General features: G+C 50.2%; 2 protein-coding genes and 1 non-coding gene across 3 annotated transcripts in view; 2 read left to right on the top strand and 1 right to left on the bottom strand.

The window, feature by feature from the left end:
• Positions 1–1053: 1053 nt before the first annotated feature.
• On the bottom strand, positions 1054–1847 carry MRPL51 (mitochondrial ribosomal protein L51). The gene is made up of 2 exons (XM_064155912.1): positions 1502–1847; positions 1054–1329 (listed from the first exon to the last, which is right to left on the bottom strand). The coding sequence occupies exons 1-2, from the start codon at positions 1755–1757 to the stop codon at positions 1133–1135; spliced, it is 453 nt and encodes a 150-aa protein (XP_064011982.1). The 5' UTR covers positions 1758–1847; the 3' UTR covers positions 1054–1132.
• Positions 1848–1866: 19 nt separating this feature from the next.
• NCAPD2 (non-SMC condensin I complex subunit D2) overlaps positions 1867–16289 on the top strand; it is a 38466-nt gene continuing 24043 nt past the window's right edge. The window contains exons 1-17 of the mRNA XM_064155911.1: positions 1867–2237; positions 2349–2424; positions 2587–2645; positions 3090–3271; positions 5743–5882; positions 6465–6592; positions 6697–6820; positions 6904–7051; positions 7569–7766; positions 8235–8369; positions 9064–9148; positions 9816–9984; positions 10237–10358; positions 11209–11418; positions 13746–13920; positions 15789–15873; positions 16011–16144. Coding sequence (XP_064011981.1) covers positions 2120–2237; positions 2349–2424; positions 2587–2645; positions 3090–3271; positions 5743–5882; positions 6465–6592; positions 6697–6820; positions 6904–7051; positions 7569–7766; positions 8235–8369; positions 9064–9148; positions 9816–9984; positions 10237–10358; positions 11209–11418; positions 13746–13920; positions 15789–15873; positions 16011–16144 — 2288 coding nt within the window. The 5' untranslated portion in view covers positions 1867–2119. The remainder of the gene's footprint in view (positions 2238–2348; positions 2425–2586; positions 2646–3089; positions 3272–5742; positions 5883–6464; positions 6593–6696; positions 6821–6903; positions 7052–7568; positions 7767–8234; positions 8370–9063; positions 9149–9815; positions 9985–10236; positions 10359–11208; positions 11419–13745; positions 13921–15788; positions 15874–16010; positions 16145–16289) is intronic.
• Positions 2692–3014, top strand: LOC135182156 (small nucleolar RNA U85). The gene has a single exon (XR_010305069.1). It is a non-coding gene; the product is annotated as a small nucleolar RNA U85 (small nucleolar RNA).

The following is a 16289-nucleotide window of genomic DNA, read 5'->3' as shown; positions in this document are numbered from 1 at the left end:
GAGCTTATGGAACTGCTGCCCACAGGCCCCTTGCCAAGTTGGTGCTTAGGGACCAAGAGGTGACAACTGCAAGATGCTTTTCTCTATCACTTTTTCAGTTTCCATCATACTTACATACAACTCCCAGCCACTCTTCAAGGTACTTGCTCTATCTTCACTTGGATCTGTGCACATTTGCTGAATCCATAGCATCTTTTGGCAAGAGGTCTGCCACCTGTTCCTGAGAACATGGACTTTATCTGCTTAAACAGAGATTGGCTTCACCTTCCTAGACCTGAAGGTTTTTGCATTCCTTGCTGCTTCCAACCAAATGCTTTGGAAGACAGAGTAGCATTACTGTGTAACAAGATACATCAAGTCAGCAGGTAACTCCTAAGCTGGAGCATACTGAAATTGATGATAGTGGGACTTGAACATTTTTGCTATGAAGAAATACTGAGGGGCCTGGGGATGTTTAGTTTGGAGAAGGCAAGCCTGAGAGGAGACCTTAACAATGGCTATAAATATCTGAGGGGTGGGTGTCAAGATGAAGGGGCCAGGCTCTTTTCAGTGGTGTCCAGCAATTAGACCAGGAACAACAGGTACAAACTGGAACACAGGAGGTTCCAACTCAACATGACAAGGCACTTCTGTGTGGTGAGGGTGACAGAGCCCTGGAGAAGGCTGCCCAGTGAGGTTGTGAAGTCTCCTTCTCTGGACCCTTAAAGCCTGCCTGGATGTGTTCCTGTATGGCCTGTCCTAGACGATCTTGCTTTGGCAGTGGAGTTGGACTCAAGTGATCTTCGGAGGTCCCTTCCAACCCCTAATATTCTGTGATGTATGTCAGAACCTGGGGCACAGACACAGAAAGGACGCTAAAAGCTTGGACAAGAAAAAAAAAAGGAGTACAAGATTACTCTTGTGTGAAGTTCAGGGATGCAGGTTGTTAAATGTGGACAGGCCAGACATGGTTGAGGGGACAGAATGTGCAGAGACAACAGTCTTGGGAGCAGCAGCAGGACCATGGGGCTGGGCCAGAAATGCAGAGCACAGGTTTCAGAAAGCACTAGGAACTCGAGCACATGAAAGCTGGCTTTATTTTGACCCTGCTGCCATGCACCTATGTTCTACATGCCTAGTAGAGAGTCGCCCCTTAGCGGTGCTTGCCAGTGCGATTGAAGCGCCTGTACAAGAACCGGATCCTCTTGTTGAGGTTGTGGTAGTCGTCTGCAAACATCCGATCTCCCACCACCTGCTTCTTGCGGATACATCTCTGCAGCTCATTACCCCGCCAGCCTCGCAGCCACGCAGGACCTACAATGAGGCTCTTCGGGTGGATCCGGAAACCGCCTAGGAACAAAGAAGCAAGGCAGACAGGTCGAAGCCAGGCCACAGAGGCTATTCCCCACACACCTGGCTCCAGCACCCCCCCACACCTTCTTGCTGCTGCAGGAGCCGCTTGCCCGCAGATGGGTCCAGTCTGCCTCGCCTCCTTCCCTGGCAGCGAGTAGGGGACTCTTACCCAGTATCCCTATATTATCGTAGACCCCGAACATGGCCCGTTTTTCCGTCCACCGATCCACCTGCTTACGCTTCGGGGGCTCCTTGATGCGGAAGGGCCGAGTGAGCCCTGCCAGGGGCGAGGAAAGGGGCACGGGGAGACCAGGCCGCACAGGCTCCCAGCGCGCCCCGCTACCGCTGATGCTTCGCTTGGGCTGGAGCAGGGACGCTGCCGGGGCTAGCGCGGCTCGTACCGCCGCCCGCACCAGCGCCGCCATGGGGGTGCCGCCGCGGGGCGCCCAGCTGCGCCCGGGGGCTGCAGGACGGTACCGCTGCGGCCCCGCCCCGTGACTGCGGCTGCAGCCACGCCCCTGCCGATCGCGGGGGCCGCCGGGAAGCGGGGGCGCGCGGCAGTGGCGTCACGGCTAACGGCCGAACGGGGAGCGGCGATTGGGCGAGGCGCGGCAGTGGCGTCACGGCTAACGGCCGAACGGGGAGCGGCGATTGGGCGAGGCGCGGCCGCGTCAGAGCTGTGCTGGGCGCTGATAGGCCGGGCGGGGGCGAGCGCTGCCCCGCGCTGGTTTGAGCGCCGAGGCCTTTCCTGAGGCGGCAGCTTCGGCTTTGTGCCGTGCCGGCGGCGATGGCCTGGGAGTTCTGCGTGCCCCTCGCTCCCGCTGACCTGCTGCGGTGCAGCGGCTCTGGGCGCTATGTCGTGCAGGAGGTGGTGTCCGTCCGCGATCTGCCGCCCGCTATCACAGGTGAGCCCCTTCACCTCCTCCCCTGCGCTCGCAGGCCTGGCCTGGCGCGGCCAGGTCCTATCGACGGCTCATGTCCGTGACTGGCTCCTCTCCTTCCTTCTCTGTTCGTAGCCTTCCAGGACGCTTTTCGAGCGCAGGGCGCGTTGGCAGTGCTGCAGCATTTCGATTCCATCTACAGCTTGCTTCAGTGAGTACAGCCGCGGCGGGCGCGGAGCGTGAGGGCAGCGGCAGCGGGAGCGGAGCAGAGCCGGGCGGAGGAGGAGGGCTGTGGATAGATTGGTGTGCCTGGGCGCTCATGCAGCTCGCAGAGGTTCACTCGCAGCCCTCGCACACTGTCTTTGCCTTGCAGCCACTTCCAAGCTGTAGAATCCGTTATCAAGGAAGACGCCGTGGAGCTGATGATGAAAGGTGGGTGTCGGCTGCAGCAGAAATAATAGGTTACACTACTTTGGCAGCAAAATGATGATATAAAGGCTAATGTGACTCAACCAGCTGGGTTGGACCCTCAGTCCATTCCAGTAATACAGGTCTGTAATCTTGGTGGGCAATGCTGAGCTGTGCATGTTCGCTGTAAGGGCAGGCCAACAGAAAATCCACTTCCTCGTGTCCCTGGAAAATACATCTTCAGGAAACATCAGCTCTGAGTGAGTGTTGCTTTGAGCTGACAGGAGGCTGTGGGAATAGGATAGGACAGCATATCCAAGGTTTGGGTTGCAGGGGCCAACCCACAGTAAAGCTGGTGAGATGTGAGCACAAGTCTTTGGTAATCTGATGGCTGCTCTGAGTCTCCAAAGGGGAGGAATGGTTCAGAGGCTTAGCGACGAGTGCTCATGACTTTCTGCCTCTTTTCAGTGGTGACCCATCATTCCAACGAGCTTCCTACCATCCTGTCTGACTCTGGGCTGAGCCATGCAGACCGCACTGCTCACCTTAATGCTCTCAAGATGAACTGCTACTTGCTGACTGGTCTAGTGGATGCCTTTGAAATGGAAATTTACAAGTGTGGTTTGCCGGAAACCGATCCCGCTGGGAAGGTAAGTGAGGGGACTGGGGTGAACCCAAGATGATTAAAGTAGGACAAATGTAAGCTTGCTGAGCTTTGTGGCGTCTACCAGATGTTATAGCTGGGTTTATTTAAACCACCAAGAGCAGTGCTGTTATTTCTGTGAAACTGTATGTGGAAAACAGTCAAAGTGATGTCATGGTTTAACCCCAAGCAGCAACTAAACACCACACAGCCCCTTGTTTATTCGCTCTTTCCAGTGGAATGAGGAAGAGAATCTGGGAAATAAAACCCACCTCCTGAGTTCTGATAAGAACAATAGCTAAAAGCAGTAATAGTGTAATAATAAAGGAATATAGGTAAAAGAGGGAGAAATCAAAAAAGACAAGTGCTGTGTAATACAGTTTCTCACCACCCATGCTGTGATCCACACCTCCCTCAAGGCCAAATCTTCAGTTTATGTATTGTACATGATGTTCTGTGGTCTGGAATATCCCTCTGGCTATTTTGGGTCAGCTGTCCTGGCCCTGCTCCCTCCCAGCTTCTTGTGCACTGCAGGGGAAATTGAGAAGATCTTGAAGCTGGGCGTGAACCAGTAATGAGCATTTCCAGCTCAGAAGGCCAATGGCACCCTAGGCCTGGAGGTATTTAAGAGGAGGCTACATGAGGCACTTAGTGCCATGGTTTAGTTAATTAGAAGGCTTAGGTGATAGGTTGGACTCGATGATCCTAGAGTTCTTTTCCAGCCTGGTTGATTCTATGAAAAGCAGTGTGGCCAGCAGGCTGAGAGGTGATTCTGCCCATCTGCTCTGTTGTCTCCAGGTGCTCCAGCCCTCCTCTGGACCACTTCTCTCTTGTGTTGGGGACCTCAGAGCTGGACATAGCACTGCAGGTGAGGTCTCACCAGAGCAGAGAGGCAGAATCACCTCTTTCCATCTCTGGCCATGCTGCTTTTGATGCAGCCCAGGCTGCCATTGGCCTTCAAGCTAGGAGCAGGTGTTGATCTGTTGGAGGGTAGCAGAGCCCTGCAGAGGAACCTTGACAGGCCAGATGGATGGGCAGAGGCCAATGGGATGAGATTGAACAAGGCCAAGTGCAGGGTTCTACACTTTGGCCACAACAACCCCAAGCAGCACTATAGGCTGGGGACAGAGTGTCTGGAGAGCAGCCAGGAAGAAAGGGACCTGGAGATACTGGTAGATAGTAGCTGCAGATGAGCCAGCAGTGTGCCCAGGTGGCCAAGAGAGCCAATGGCTTCCTGGCCTGCATCAGGAACAGTGTGGCCAGTAGGACAAGGGAGGTCATTCTTCCCCTGTACTCAGCACTGGTCAGGCCACACCTTGAGTACTGTGTCCAGTTCTGGGCCCCTCAATTCAAGAGAGATGTTGAGGTGCTGGAAGGTGTCCAGAGAAGGGCAACAAAGCTGGTGAGGGGCCTGGAACACAAACCCTATGAGGAGAGGCTGAGGGAGTTGGGGGTGTGCAGCCTGGAGAAGAGGAGGCTTAGGGGTGACCTCATTGCTGTCTACATCTACCTGAAGGGAGGCTGTAGCCAGGTGGGATTGGTCTCTTCTCCCAGGCAACCAACAACAGAACAAGGGGACACAGTCTCAGGTTGTGCTGGGGGAGGTCTAGGCTGGATGTTAGGAGGAAGTTGTTGGCAGAGAGAGTGCTTGGCATTGGAATGGGCTGCCCAGGGAGGTGGTGGAGTTGTTGTCCTTGGAGGTGTTCAAGCAAAGCCTGGATGAGGCACTTAGTGCCATGGTCTAGTTGACTGGACAGGGCTGGGTGATATAGGTTGGACTGGATGATCTTGGAGGTGTCTTCCAACCTGGTTGATTCTATGATTCTGAGCCGCAAGTGCTCATTGATGGCTTGTGTTCAGCTTCTGACCCAGCAGCACCCCCAAGTCCTTTTCTGCAGGGCTGCTCTCATCATCCCCCAGCCTGGATTCTTATCTAGTGTTGCTCTGACCTAGATCCAGGAGCTTGCACTTTGCCTTCTTCAACCTCATGGGATCCTCCTCATCCCAACTCTCCAGCCTTTCCAGGTCCTGGATGCCATCCCATCCTTCAGTCATGCAAACCACACCACTCAGCTTGGTTTCATGAGCAAACTTGCTGAGGGTGCCTCAATCCCACTGTCTCTCACTGATGAAGACATTGAACAGCACTGGTCCCAACACAGACTACTGAGGGGCTCCACTTGTCACCAGTCTCTATCTGGACATTGAGCTGCTGACCACTACCCTTTGGATGCCATCATCCAGTTAATTCCTTATCCACTGCACAGCCCACCCATCCAATCCATATCTCTCCATCTTAGAGAGAAGGATGTTGTAGGGGACTGTCAAAGGCATCACAGACCTCCAGCTGGGTGACATCTGTTTGGCTTCCCTTGTGCTGTGGAATTTAACAGTGATTTTCTATTTTGAAGGGAGCAAGGTGGTGATGGTGTGTTTTATGTGAAGCTGCTGCTGTATCTTGTGTAATCTCTTTTCTAGAATAAGAAGAAAAGTGCCAAGACCTCTGAATTCTTGTGGGAAGAGGAGAGAGTGTCTCTTTTACGGCTGCTCTTGCAGCTGCTGCAGCTGGATCTACGTCAGCTTTGGAGTGGTTTGGTGATAGAAGAAGAGTTTGTCAGGTATGGAATGGAGTGTATGGCGAAGTGTGGTGAGTGACAGTGGTGTACTGGAGGGAAAGGTTAAATATTAAATTTGCTAGTGAGGTATAGTCATGTAGGGTGCAGATTGCTGGGAAACTGAGGAAACCATCTTAAGGCAGAAAAGAGGTATTATGGAACTCCTTTCACAGTATCACCAAGGTTGGAAGAGACCTCATAGATCATCAAGTCCAACCCTTTACCACAGAGCTCAAGGCCAGACCATGGCACCAAGTGCCACGTCCAATCCTGCCTTGAACAGCTCCAGGGACGGCGACTCCACCACCACCCCGGGCAGCCCATTCCAGTGTCCAATGACTCTCTCAGTGAAGAACTTTCTCCTCACCTCAAGCCAAAATTTCCCCTGGCGTAGCATGAGGCTGTGTCCTCTTGTTCTGGTGTTGGCCATGTAGGCCTTGAGAATTCAGATATTGTTTGCTCAGGCTTTTTTAGGGTACTGGAGAATCTCCCTTGAGAGATACATTTGTTTAGTGCAGTGTGCTAGAATCATGGTGGTCTAAGTTGTGACTGTGAGCTTTACTATCTTTTCTTCTGTGACTTTAGCTTGATAACAGGAAGCTGCTACCGTATCCTGGAGAATCCAAGTATAGGTCTTCAGAGGCACCGGGCCACACGGGAGGCCATAACTCATCTGCTTGCTGTAGCTCTGGGTCACTACACTCGCACGTTCAGTGAGTTCCCTCTCAGTTTAGTCTTCTAAACTTCTTAGTTCAGTCTTCTTCCTGGAGCCACTCACAATTACTTTCTCTGACCTCTTCCTTCTCTTGTGTGAAAGGTACCACTGTGAAGATCACACAGATGCTGCACCACTTTGAACATGTAGCCCCAGTGTTTGCACAGGCTGTTAGCCTCTGGGCTACAGAATATGGTCTGAAAAGTCTGGTGGGGGAATTGCTAAGGTGAGTTAAAAATATCCTGAAGCTTGTCCTTCTATTGGTAGCAACTTGAGGCACCCTATTCCATGTTTAATCTTTCTGTACAGGGAAATTGGACAGAAAGGTCCCCAGGATCTGTCCCGTGATGCTTCTGGAGTCAAGGGTTATGCTGTCTTTATAACTGAGCTGGCAGAACGGACTCCAGCTCTGGTGCTCTCCAACATGAGTGTTCTCCTGCCTCACTTGGATGGGGAGGTAAATTCCCACAGTATTACCTGTCTGGAGGCTGGTGGGAGGTGGAAGTGCTGCTATCCAGTTTTTCCTTTGAAGGCAGATCTTGGAACTTATTTCACAGAGAGCAAGAAGCCAAAACCTGCACTGAAATTCAGCAGGTTCTGATACAAAGGAAGCAGAAAGCATATCCACTGTCTATCACTCTCACATGTCAGAGTACAGGAGACTGCTCACTGATCTGAGATCCCAGCTGTTGTCCTTGTTCTTCAGTACTTAAGGACTTTGTCATTGTGTTGCCTTTTAAGCTGCTCTGAAAAGCCAGAAGAGTTTCTTTTATCCATTCTTGGCTTCTGGCTGGCTAGCAGGGTTGGATTACTCTAGCTTGCAGGCATAGCCATGCTCACCCAATATTAACACAGAGTCCATAATGGAGAAAATCTCTGAAGGCTGGAGCCTGGGACTCAGAGGGCCCAAATGCTGTTGGCACAGGGAGTCCAATCTTTGCCTGTTCCTGGCTCAAGAGCTCTTCTCTTTGCAGAGCTATGTGCTGCGCAACGCCATTCTGTCAGCTGCGGCCGAGGTGCTGGTGCAGATGCTGAACGGTGACCAGCTGGAGGAGGCTGCCCGTGACGCTCGGGACCAGTTCCTGGCGATCCTGCAGACCCACGTCTGTGATGTGAACAGCTTTGTGCGCAGCCGCGTGCTGCAGCTCTTCACTCGCATCGTGCAGTGCAGGGTAAGCCGCTGCCGCGCTCAGCCCTGCCACTCCGGTTCCCCGGGGAATCCCCTGCTCTTTGAATGCAGAGACTCAAGTTCAGCAGACAAAGGGATTATCTGTGTGTACTGGGGTTCTTTTGCAGTTCTTTCTTTCCAAGAGCAAGGTTTCTAGGGGTGAGGGAATCTGGGAACAGAAATTGAACGCTGCTTTTCATTCCTGGAACAGACTAGAGGGAAGGAGCACAGTATGCAAGTTCTTTTTGGACGTTGCTGGGGGAAAAGATCACCCTTGCTAGATACACTTGAGGTTCAACTCAGTAGGACCCTGGATAACTAACCCGAGTCCTTGCTTTCAGCAGAGGTTGGGCCAGAAGATACAACTCTCTAACTCTATCCTATCCTTTTAGTTTGTTAAGGTGTCTGCAGCAAAAGACTTTTTCTTGCGTTTCAATCCTGTTGCTGTCTTTGTGCTCTGGTTGTGTGTTAGGCCCTGCCTTTGACTCTGTTCCGCTCCCTGGTGCCGCTGGTTGTCGAGCGTCTGAAAGACAAAGCTGTGGCTGTGGTTAAAAATGCCATCCAGCTCCTGGCTGCCTTCCTGTCCAACAATCCGTTCTACGGCAAGGTAATCCCATGTCCAACCCCAGGGATGGATCTGCTAGGTGCCTTTGCAGGCTGAACAGCTGCTGCAGAATATAGCCAGGGCAGCAGCTTTCTCTGTGTTGAGGGAAGGACTACATGGCCTTTGAATCTGCAGGTGGATGCTTTCTGGGTTGCCTAGGTTCAGATCTTGCTTTCTCTGGCTCTTTCCTCACTTGATGTAGTTGCTACCAGCAGCTGAAGGCCAGGAGGGATGTGTCTGGGAAAAAACCCTGGAGCAGTCTGATTTTAATCCACTGTGGGATCTCTTTACTTAGAATCAAAATTAGTCTTTTAGACTATTCTGCACAGAGCTGCAGCTTTCTATGTTTGGCTGCACGTTCTGAGCCCCAGACTGGCAGTTTACAACAGTTCCCATTCCAGGCTGAAGGCCAGTCTACTATTCCAGTATCCAAAACCAAGGTTATCTGAGGGAATTGACAGCTTAAAACAGGGAGTGGCAGAAGAGTGTTCAAAAAAAGACTGGATGAGGCACTCAGTGCCGTGGCCTAGTTGATTGGACAGGGCTGGGTGCTAGGTTGGACTGGATGATCTTGGAGGTCTCTTCCAACCTGGCTGATTCTAACAACAACAGGGATACAACAAAAAGGGAAGAGAATTGTAGATTTCAGAAAAAGGAGAATTAAATGACGTACTTCTTTTCTCCCTGGCATCTTCAGCTGAACTGTGCTGACTTGGCTGAGCCACTGAAGAAAGAGATGCAGAAATTGCAAGAAATGAAAGACCGTAGCAGAACCACAGCAGGTAATTTCCCTTATTCCTCTTTCCCCTTCCCAGGGCTACCAGGGTTTTGTTTTTTCCTCAAATTTCCTTCCAGGTTGTGCTGGCTTTCATCTCAGATCTTAACTCATGTGAGACAGTGAGGCTAAGGAACTGGAATTAAAGTCAGGACAGGTTTTCATCCAGTGGTGTTACAAAAATAGCATCTCAATATCCATATCTACCTCAACAGTCCATTCAGCTAAAAGAACCTGCTAACACCTCTCACATTTTCACTTTCATCCATTCAAGGACTGTTTGAGCTGTGATTTTTGGTCAGGTGTTAATTTAAACTTGCTTAGCCTTGGACCTGGTCCTGTCTACAAAGCACTAAATATTAAATGATGGTTCAGCAGTTTTGGAGGTTGTGGGTTTTTTTGGTTGGGTTGATTTTTTTTGTTGTTGTTGTTGGGGCTGGTTTGTTTGTTGTTTTGGGGAGGGGAGTGTGTGTGTTTTGTGTGGGGGCAGTGCCAAAGAGTTCTTTTCTATTCTTACTGCTATCTGTGTGGGATCAGCAATAGGATTAGTGCCTGCCTGTGGGGAAAAAAAACAAGAAAAACCCCTAGATTTCCAAAGTTCCAAGAGAATTTCTCTCCCCATTTAGGCTCTCATTTGAGTCTCTGTATTCTTGATTCCCTCTTTTTCTTAACAGAACCAGTGATCATTCCAGAGGAAGAGTGGGAGGCAATGCTGCCAGAAGTTAGTGCTGCCACACAGCAGGTCTTTCAACCGCTGCTGGAAGAGGAAGAGGTGGAAGTTGGAGAAACAGTGGAGAGTACATTGGAGCAAATCACTGCACTGCTAAGGAAGCTGAGTTACAAGTAAGAAGGTTCTCTAGTTTGTGGGAGTGTTTGTGCCAAGGGATGTCCCACTCTCTTATTCTCTGTTTGAGGTCCAGGTTAGAGGGATGATTTCCAGTAACCTAACTCTGTAGGAAGAGATTCCCAGCAGCACTCAGCACGAGATACTGGCAGGAGACACTTTCCCAGGCATTTGGGGCAGGGTTGGATTATTTCCCTTGTGTCCTGCCCTGACGGGTTGCTGATGCTCTCTTGGGTGATGTCGTTGTCCAGGCGTGCAGCCCGCCTCACGCAGAAGGCCTTGAGCTGCTTCCAGGGGCAGGAGCCCTTCACTGGCCCCACAGAGGAAAATGAGGAGGCAACAATCCTGGGTATTCTGAAGAGACTTTATATAGGTAACTAATTTAGCTGCCTCTGTCTCTTCCCTAAGTCCAGGCTGATGCCAGAGCTAGACCAAAACCCTCTGGAATACCGTGTTTCATCTTCCGACCTGTGGGACTTGCTCTGTGTACTTGACAGCTCATAATGCTGCACCATCTCTGAATAATTTCCTTGTCTAGTGGCCTGGCATTTTGGCTAGATCATCTTGGTCCTAGTTATTTCTGGCTGGAACAGTTGCATGTTCTCAGTAAAAGTGCACTTCTGTTGCCTTCACATGGGTAATTCATGGCCTTCTGTCCTGTCTGAATTGATCAGGAGTTCTTCCTGAGCAGGTGGTGGGACATGTTTATCCTGAACTGCCTTCGGGCAGTGTTTGGGCTTACCTGGGGCTCAAGTCTCAGACTTCACATGCTTTGCCTTTGGTAATGTGTTTCAGAAGAAGGTTTCCTGAGCTCATTTCTATCAAAAGTCTGCCATCTAAAAAGCACCTTAATTTCATAAACTCTCCACATTTGTACAAGCTTTGATAGGGAGAAGTAGTGTTTGGCTTTTCCCTACTCTGCCCTGATTTCCATTCAGGACCTCATCCACGTATGGGGAGCTGTCAAGTTCAAGTTAACCCCTTCAGCATTTTAATGGAGTTTATCCCAAATGGGCCATGCCTTTCTCCACTCCTCTACTGACCTGGCCTTTCTGCAGTGTAGTAATGAAACTTGCTTTACAGCATGCCAAGGTTTCATCTTTGTCTCCTGGCTCTTGGAAGGTATCACAATGAGGTGGAAAAAGAAGGGTTAAAATACCCTGAACTGTGTCTGTCTCTTGTGTCTTCAGTATTGCTCTCAAACAAGTATCCATGCTGTACAGGTTCACACCCACATGAGAACCATGAGGATCCTCCACATGGCAACAGTAGTCCTAACAGTGGAGAAGTTGTCCTGGAAGGGCAGCCTCAGATGGAGCTGCTCAAACAGCAGATGTTGGTGCAGTACCTGAAAGATGCTTGCAGCTTCTCTGAAAAGATCACAGAAGCCATGGGCCTGATCAGCAAGATGATGTATGAGAACTCCATCTCAGGTGGGTGAAAGACCTGTGGGGATCCCTCTTCACCATTTCCCTTTGCTAGAGAGGAGATGTAGGAGTGGTGAAGAGGAAAAGGTTGGAGGAGCTGCCTTTCACTAAGCAGATGTCACAGGTGCTTCCAGGACAGCAGAAAAAGAAGCACCATCTAAATGAGTGTCATGAAGGGGCTATGTTAGGTTCTGAGTGAGCTCTCCAGGAACCTCATTGTAACTACCAAGGCTGAAAATGGGTTTAAAATCTGCTTGACCATAATTGCTTTATACTTGGAAGCTCCTGTGGAAGAGGATATATGTTCACCTCAGCCAAACTTCTCCCAAAGTAAGCATAGCCACTGAAGCTGGTTTCTGTAACCTGCTTGGTGTCCTAATGCAGCTTCAGGTGTTATTCCAGCTCTGAGCAGCTTTTCTTATCTACCTCACCTCTCCTTAAACTATTCTTTAGATAAAAGTGATTCATAGACTGGCTTAGGTTCCTGGAAGGGACCTTGAAGATCATCCAGTTCCAACCCTCTGCAATCATCTACTACAACCTCCCTGCCATGGGCAGGGACACTGCCTCCTAGAACAGGTTGCTCAAGGCCTCATCCAACCTGGCCTTGGACATTTCCAGGGAAGGGGTATCCATGACCTCTCTGGGCAACTTGTTCCAGTGTCTTGCCACCTTCACTGCCAAGAATTTCTTCCTAAACTCCAGTCTCAATCTGCCTTCCTCAAGCTTCAATCCATTTTGTCTTGTTCTATCACTACAAGGGTCCTATGGCCTGGTCTTTCTCTGTGCTGTAGTGAAAGGTGGTGGTGAGCAGACTGAGTTAATTCAGCTGTTCTTGTCTAACATCAGAATTACTGTAACCAGTTAGACCTTTAAAAGTATTTATTAGGAATCAGCACCCCAAGGGGGCTGAAGCGGAGAGGAGTCACAGCTTCTGCCTCTCCACTGTCCAGGCACATCTACTGGGGCTACTTGCACAGTTCTGGGGTACAGATGGATCTGGGCAATCCAGTACTCTAGTTTCATGCAGGCATTTCTGAATCTCCTTTGTACCAAGGACTCATCTGTTACTCATGTTCAGTGTGTGCTGCTTTCCCCGCAAGGTTTGGATATCATCAGCTGCACACACAACACAAACATGAACTCCTAAGTTCTGTGTCTACAGGTCCTTCGAAGTTGAAGGCTGCCTGTTATCTTGTACATAAACACCTGGGTTTGGGGTGTTGGTTGGTTTTCTGTCGTGGAGTGGTTTTCTTATGGCTGTGCAGATTAATTTTCCACCTCTGCACTGTCCTGTGCTGTAGCCTGCAGTGCTGGGTGCAGCTCTGCAGCCCTCAACACAGGAAGGACATGGACCCGATGGAGGAGGAGCGTGAAGATGATCAGGGGGCTGGAGCACCTCTGCTGAAAGGACAGGCTGAAGGAGCTGGGGTTGTTCAGCCTGGAGAAGAGAAGGCTCCAGGCAGACCTAACAGCAGCCTACCAGTACCTGAAGGGGGCTGCAAGAAGACTGCAGAGTGATTGTTTGCAAAGGCCTACAGGGACAGGACGAGGGACAATGGTTGGAAATGAGAGAAGAGCAGATTTAGATTGGATGTTAGGAACAAATTCTTCACCATGAGGGTGCTGCAACACTGCAACAGGTTGCCCAGGGAGATGATTGAAACCCTGTCCCTGGAGATGCTCAAGGTCAGAATTGACAGGGCTGTGAGCAAGCTGCTCTATTCGAGGATGTCTCTGCTGACTGCAGGGGGGTTGGACTGGACCTTTGGAGGTCCTTTCCAACCCAAACCATTCTGTGATTCTGTGAAGGCAAGTTGAGTGGGCAGCTGAAATGCTGTTTGCTTCTGGAGTGAGGGAGTAGTGCTAAGGGTTGTGTCTGCTCAGATTAAGGTTTTAGAATTAAAACTCTAAAGATTTTGGTTTCTTTCTTTCTTCTGGTGTCACTGGGAGCAGGGGAAGTGCATGGTTCCTCTAGTCATTACTGTGGCTCTTGTGAATGTTCTTATAGAGTGGTTTGGGTTGAAAGGCATATCCCAAGGTCATCCAGTCCAAGTCCCCTGCAGTCAGCAGAGACATCCTCCACTAAATCAGCTTGCTCATAGCCTTGTCCAGCTTTACCTTGAATATCTCCAGGGATGGGGCCTCAACTACCTCCTTGGGCAACCTGTTGCAATGTTAAAACACCCTCATGGTGCAGAACTTGTTCCTAACATCCAATCTAAATCTCAGATGCTTGCTGTGAGGGCAATGCACTTACACATTAGTTTTAATGCCCCTCTAATAGGGGTTAGAAGAGAGCTGCACTAACACAAGTGTTCATCTCCCTACAGTGGTGCAGGAAGCCATTGAGTTCTTTGTGAAAGTCTCGCAGTTTGAGGTGCCCCAGGCACTGCTCGGAGTCCGCAGGATGCTGCCCCTCATCTGGTCAAAGGAGCCTGGCATCAAGGAGGCTGTCCTGAACGCCTACAGGCAGCTCTACCTGAGTCCCAGCAAGGAATCGCAGAGGTGCCGCTCTCCTTTTGGGCTTTGCTCTCTTTCCTGCTCCTTACTCGCACCTTTCTTCTTTTTGGGGGACTCTTGGGGATGGGGTATGGACAGGAAGGGACAAGCAAGCTGCCATGTTTCCTGCTGAGCTGAAACGTGAGGTTATGTGCCAACAGCATCCTAGCCTGGCTCACCAGTAGTGTGACCAGCAGGACCAGAGCAGTCACTGTCCCCCTGTACACAGCACTGGAGAAGCCATGCCTGGAAGACTGGGTTCAGTTTTGGGCCCCTAACTACAGGCATTGAGGTGCTGTAGTGGGTCCAGAGCAGGGCAACAAAGCTGGTGAATGGTCTGAAGAACAGTTCTGGTGAGGAGCAGCTAAGGAAAGTGGCATTGTTTAGTCTGGAGTAAAGGAGGCTGGGGGGAGACTTTCTCATTCTCTACATCTCTGAGAAAGGAGATTGGCACGAGGTGGGTCTTGGTCTCTTATCCGTAGTAAAAAAGATTGCTCTTAAGGAGTGAGGGGAAATGGCCTCAAGTTGCACCTAGGAAGGTCTAGATTGTTGTGAAAGGGTTCTCAAGGACTGGCATAGGCTCCCCAGGAAGGTAGTTGAATCCTCATGCCTGGAGGTGTTTAAAAGAGGCAGAGATGTGGTGCTGAGGCACATGGTTTAGCATTCAGTTTTATCAAGTTGGATAATGGTTGGACTCAATAATCTGAAAGGTGTTTTCCAACTGAAGTTACTCTGTGATTCAATATCTGACTGTTCCAGTCTTCCTGTGGGACCTGCCACTGACCTTCTCTCTGGGTTTGTCGGGGTGTTCACACGTATGAAATTCACCCAGCAAAAATCCATCTGAGACCTTATGGAAGGAGACTCAGACCTATTTTCTCAGTAGTTATGTCTGTTAGCAAGCACTCCTGCTCAGCATTCTGATAAACTTCACTCTCATGCAAAGGCCAGGACAGTGTGCCCAGAAGATCTGCAGAGGGCCTGTGGGTGTCAAGAAACTTGCAGTATCAGTTCTGAGTGCTTGTGTTGTTGGCAGCCTTCTTGATTTGCCACAGTGAATGGATTTTCAAAAATGTTATTGTTAATATTTATTGTCCTCCTTGAGAGTTAACTGTTCCCATGGGGTCATCCTATGTCTAAGATCACAGCATGTTAGGGGTTGGAAGAGACCTCCAAAAATCAACCACTCCAACCCCTCTGCCAGAGCAGCATCGCCCAGAGCAGGTCACACAAGAATGCATCCAAGTGGGTTTAGAATGTCTCCAGAGAAGGAGATTCCACAACCTCTCTGGGCAGCCTGCTCCAGGCCTCTGCCATCCTCACAGTGAAGAAAGTTTCTCCTTGTGTTCAAAGGGAACCCCCTCTGCTCCAGCTTGCACCCATTGCCCCTTGTCCTGTGCTACAATTTGTGTTCATTGCCCCTTGTCCTGTCACTGGACACCACTGAGAAGGGTCTATTCAAGGCCAGGTTGGATGAGGCCTTGAGCAACCTGATCTCGTGGAATGTGTCCCTGCCCATGGCAACAGGGTTGGAACTAGCTGACCTTCAAGGTCCTTTCCAACCTAAACCATTCTGTGAATACAGTTTCTTCTGTGCTGGGGAGTAGTACTTTGAGTTCTGATTGAGGGCCAGCTGGGACATGGCTGGTAGACATCTCTCGTTGGGTCTTTGAGCACCAGGAGGAGCAGCAGTGCACACGGCAGCGAAACTTAGAGCCTGTGTTGTGCTTGCTGGCACTTGAGCTGGAGCACTCCAGCTTGTGAAAGGAGGGAAGTTTTCCTGTCCCCGTGGATCAGCTCTGTTATTTAATAGATGTCCTCAGAGTAATTGCAACAGTTCTTTATTTTGAAATGTTATTCTTCCCTTTCCAAAGGGCTGGGGCCCAGAGGCTGGTGCAATCTCTGTCTCTCATCATGGTGGATGCATCACAAGGAGCAATAGACTGCTTAGAAGAAATAGTGAGTACATGGGTTTGGGTTGTGTTTGTGATCTTGGATGTCTGCCTTATAATGGCAGTTGTTGCACTCATTGTCATTGTTGCTGTGACGTCCATCCTCCTGCCTCTCTCTCCTTGTTTATTGCGTTTCCTTTGCAGGTCTCAGAGTTTGTGCAGAAAGATGAAATCAATCCTGCTGTGATCCAGCTGCTTTGGGAGCGATTCACAGGGAAGTCTCAGTGCTCCCCTCAAGAGCGTCGTGCTGCTGTGATGCTGCTGGGGATGATGGCACGGTGAGCACAGGGTTGAATTCTGTGGCTGGGAGGATCTATTGGGAGCTGAGAGGTTTGGTGGTGGTTGAAGAACTGCATCTTCAAAAATAGTAGCCAACCACCTCACAGGGTAATGAAGCCTGGAATTACAGAATCACAGAATTAA

This window comes from Pogoniulus pusillus, chromosome 15, assembly GCF_015220805.1.
Source record: "Pogoniulus pusillus isolate bPogPus1 chromosome 15, bPogPus1.pri, whole genome shotgun sequence".
In the NCBI taxonomy this organism is placed as follows: Eukaryota; Metazoa; Chordata; class Aves; order Piciformes; family Lybiidae; genus Pogoniulus; species Pogoniulus pusillus.
This window is presented reverse-complemented; position numbering and strand designations above follow the sequence as displayed.

Coding starts and splice junctions, on each gene's coding strand:
- MRPL51 (XM_064155912.1), bottom strand. CDS start 1,757: ATGGCGGCGCTGGTGCGGGCGGCGGTACGAGCCGCGCTAGCCCCGGCA. Junction 1,330..1,501: donor CGATAATATAGGGATACTGG/GTAAGAGTCCCC, acceptor CTTTGTTCCTAG/GCGGTTTCCGGATCCACCCG.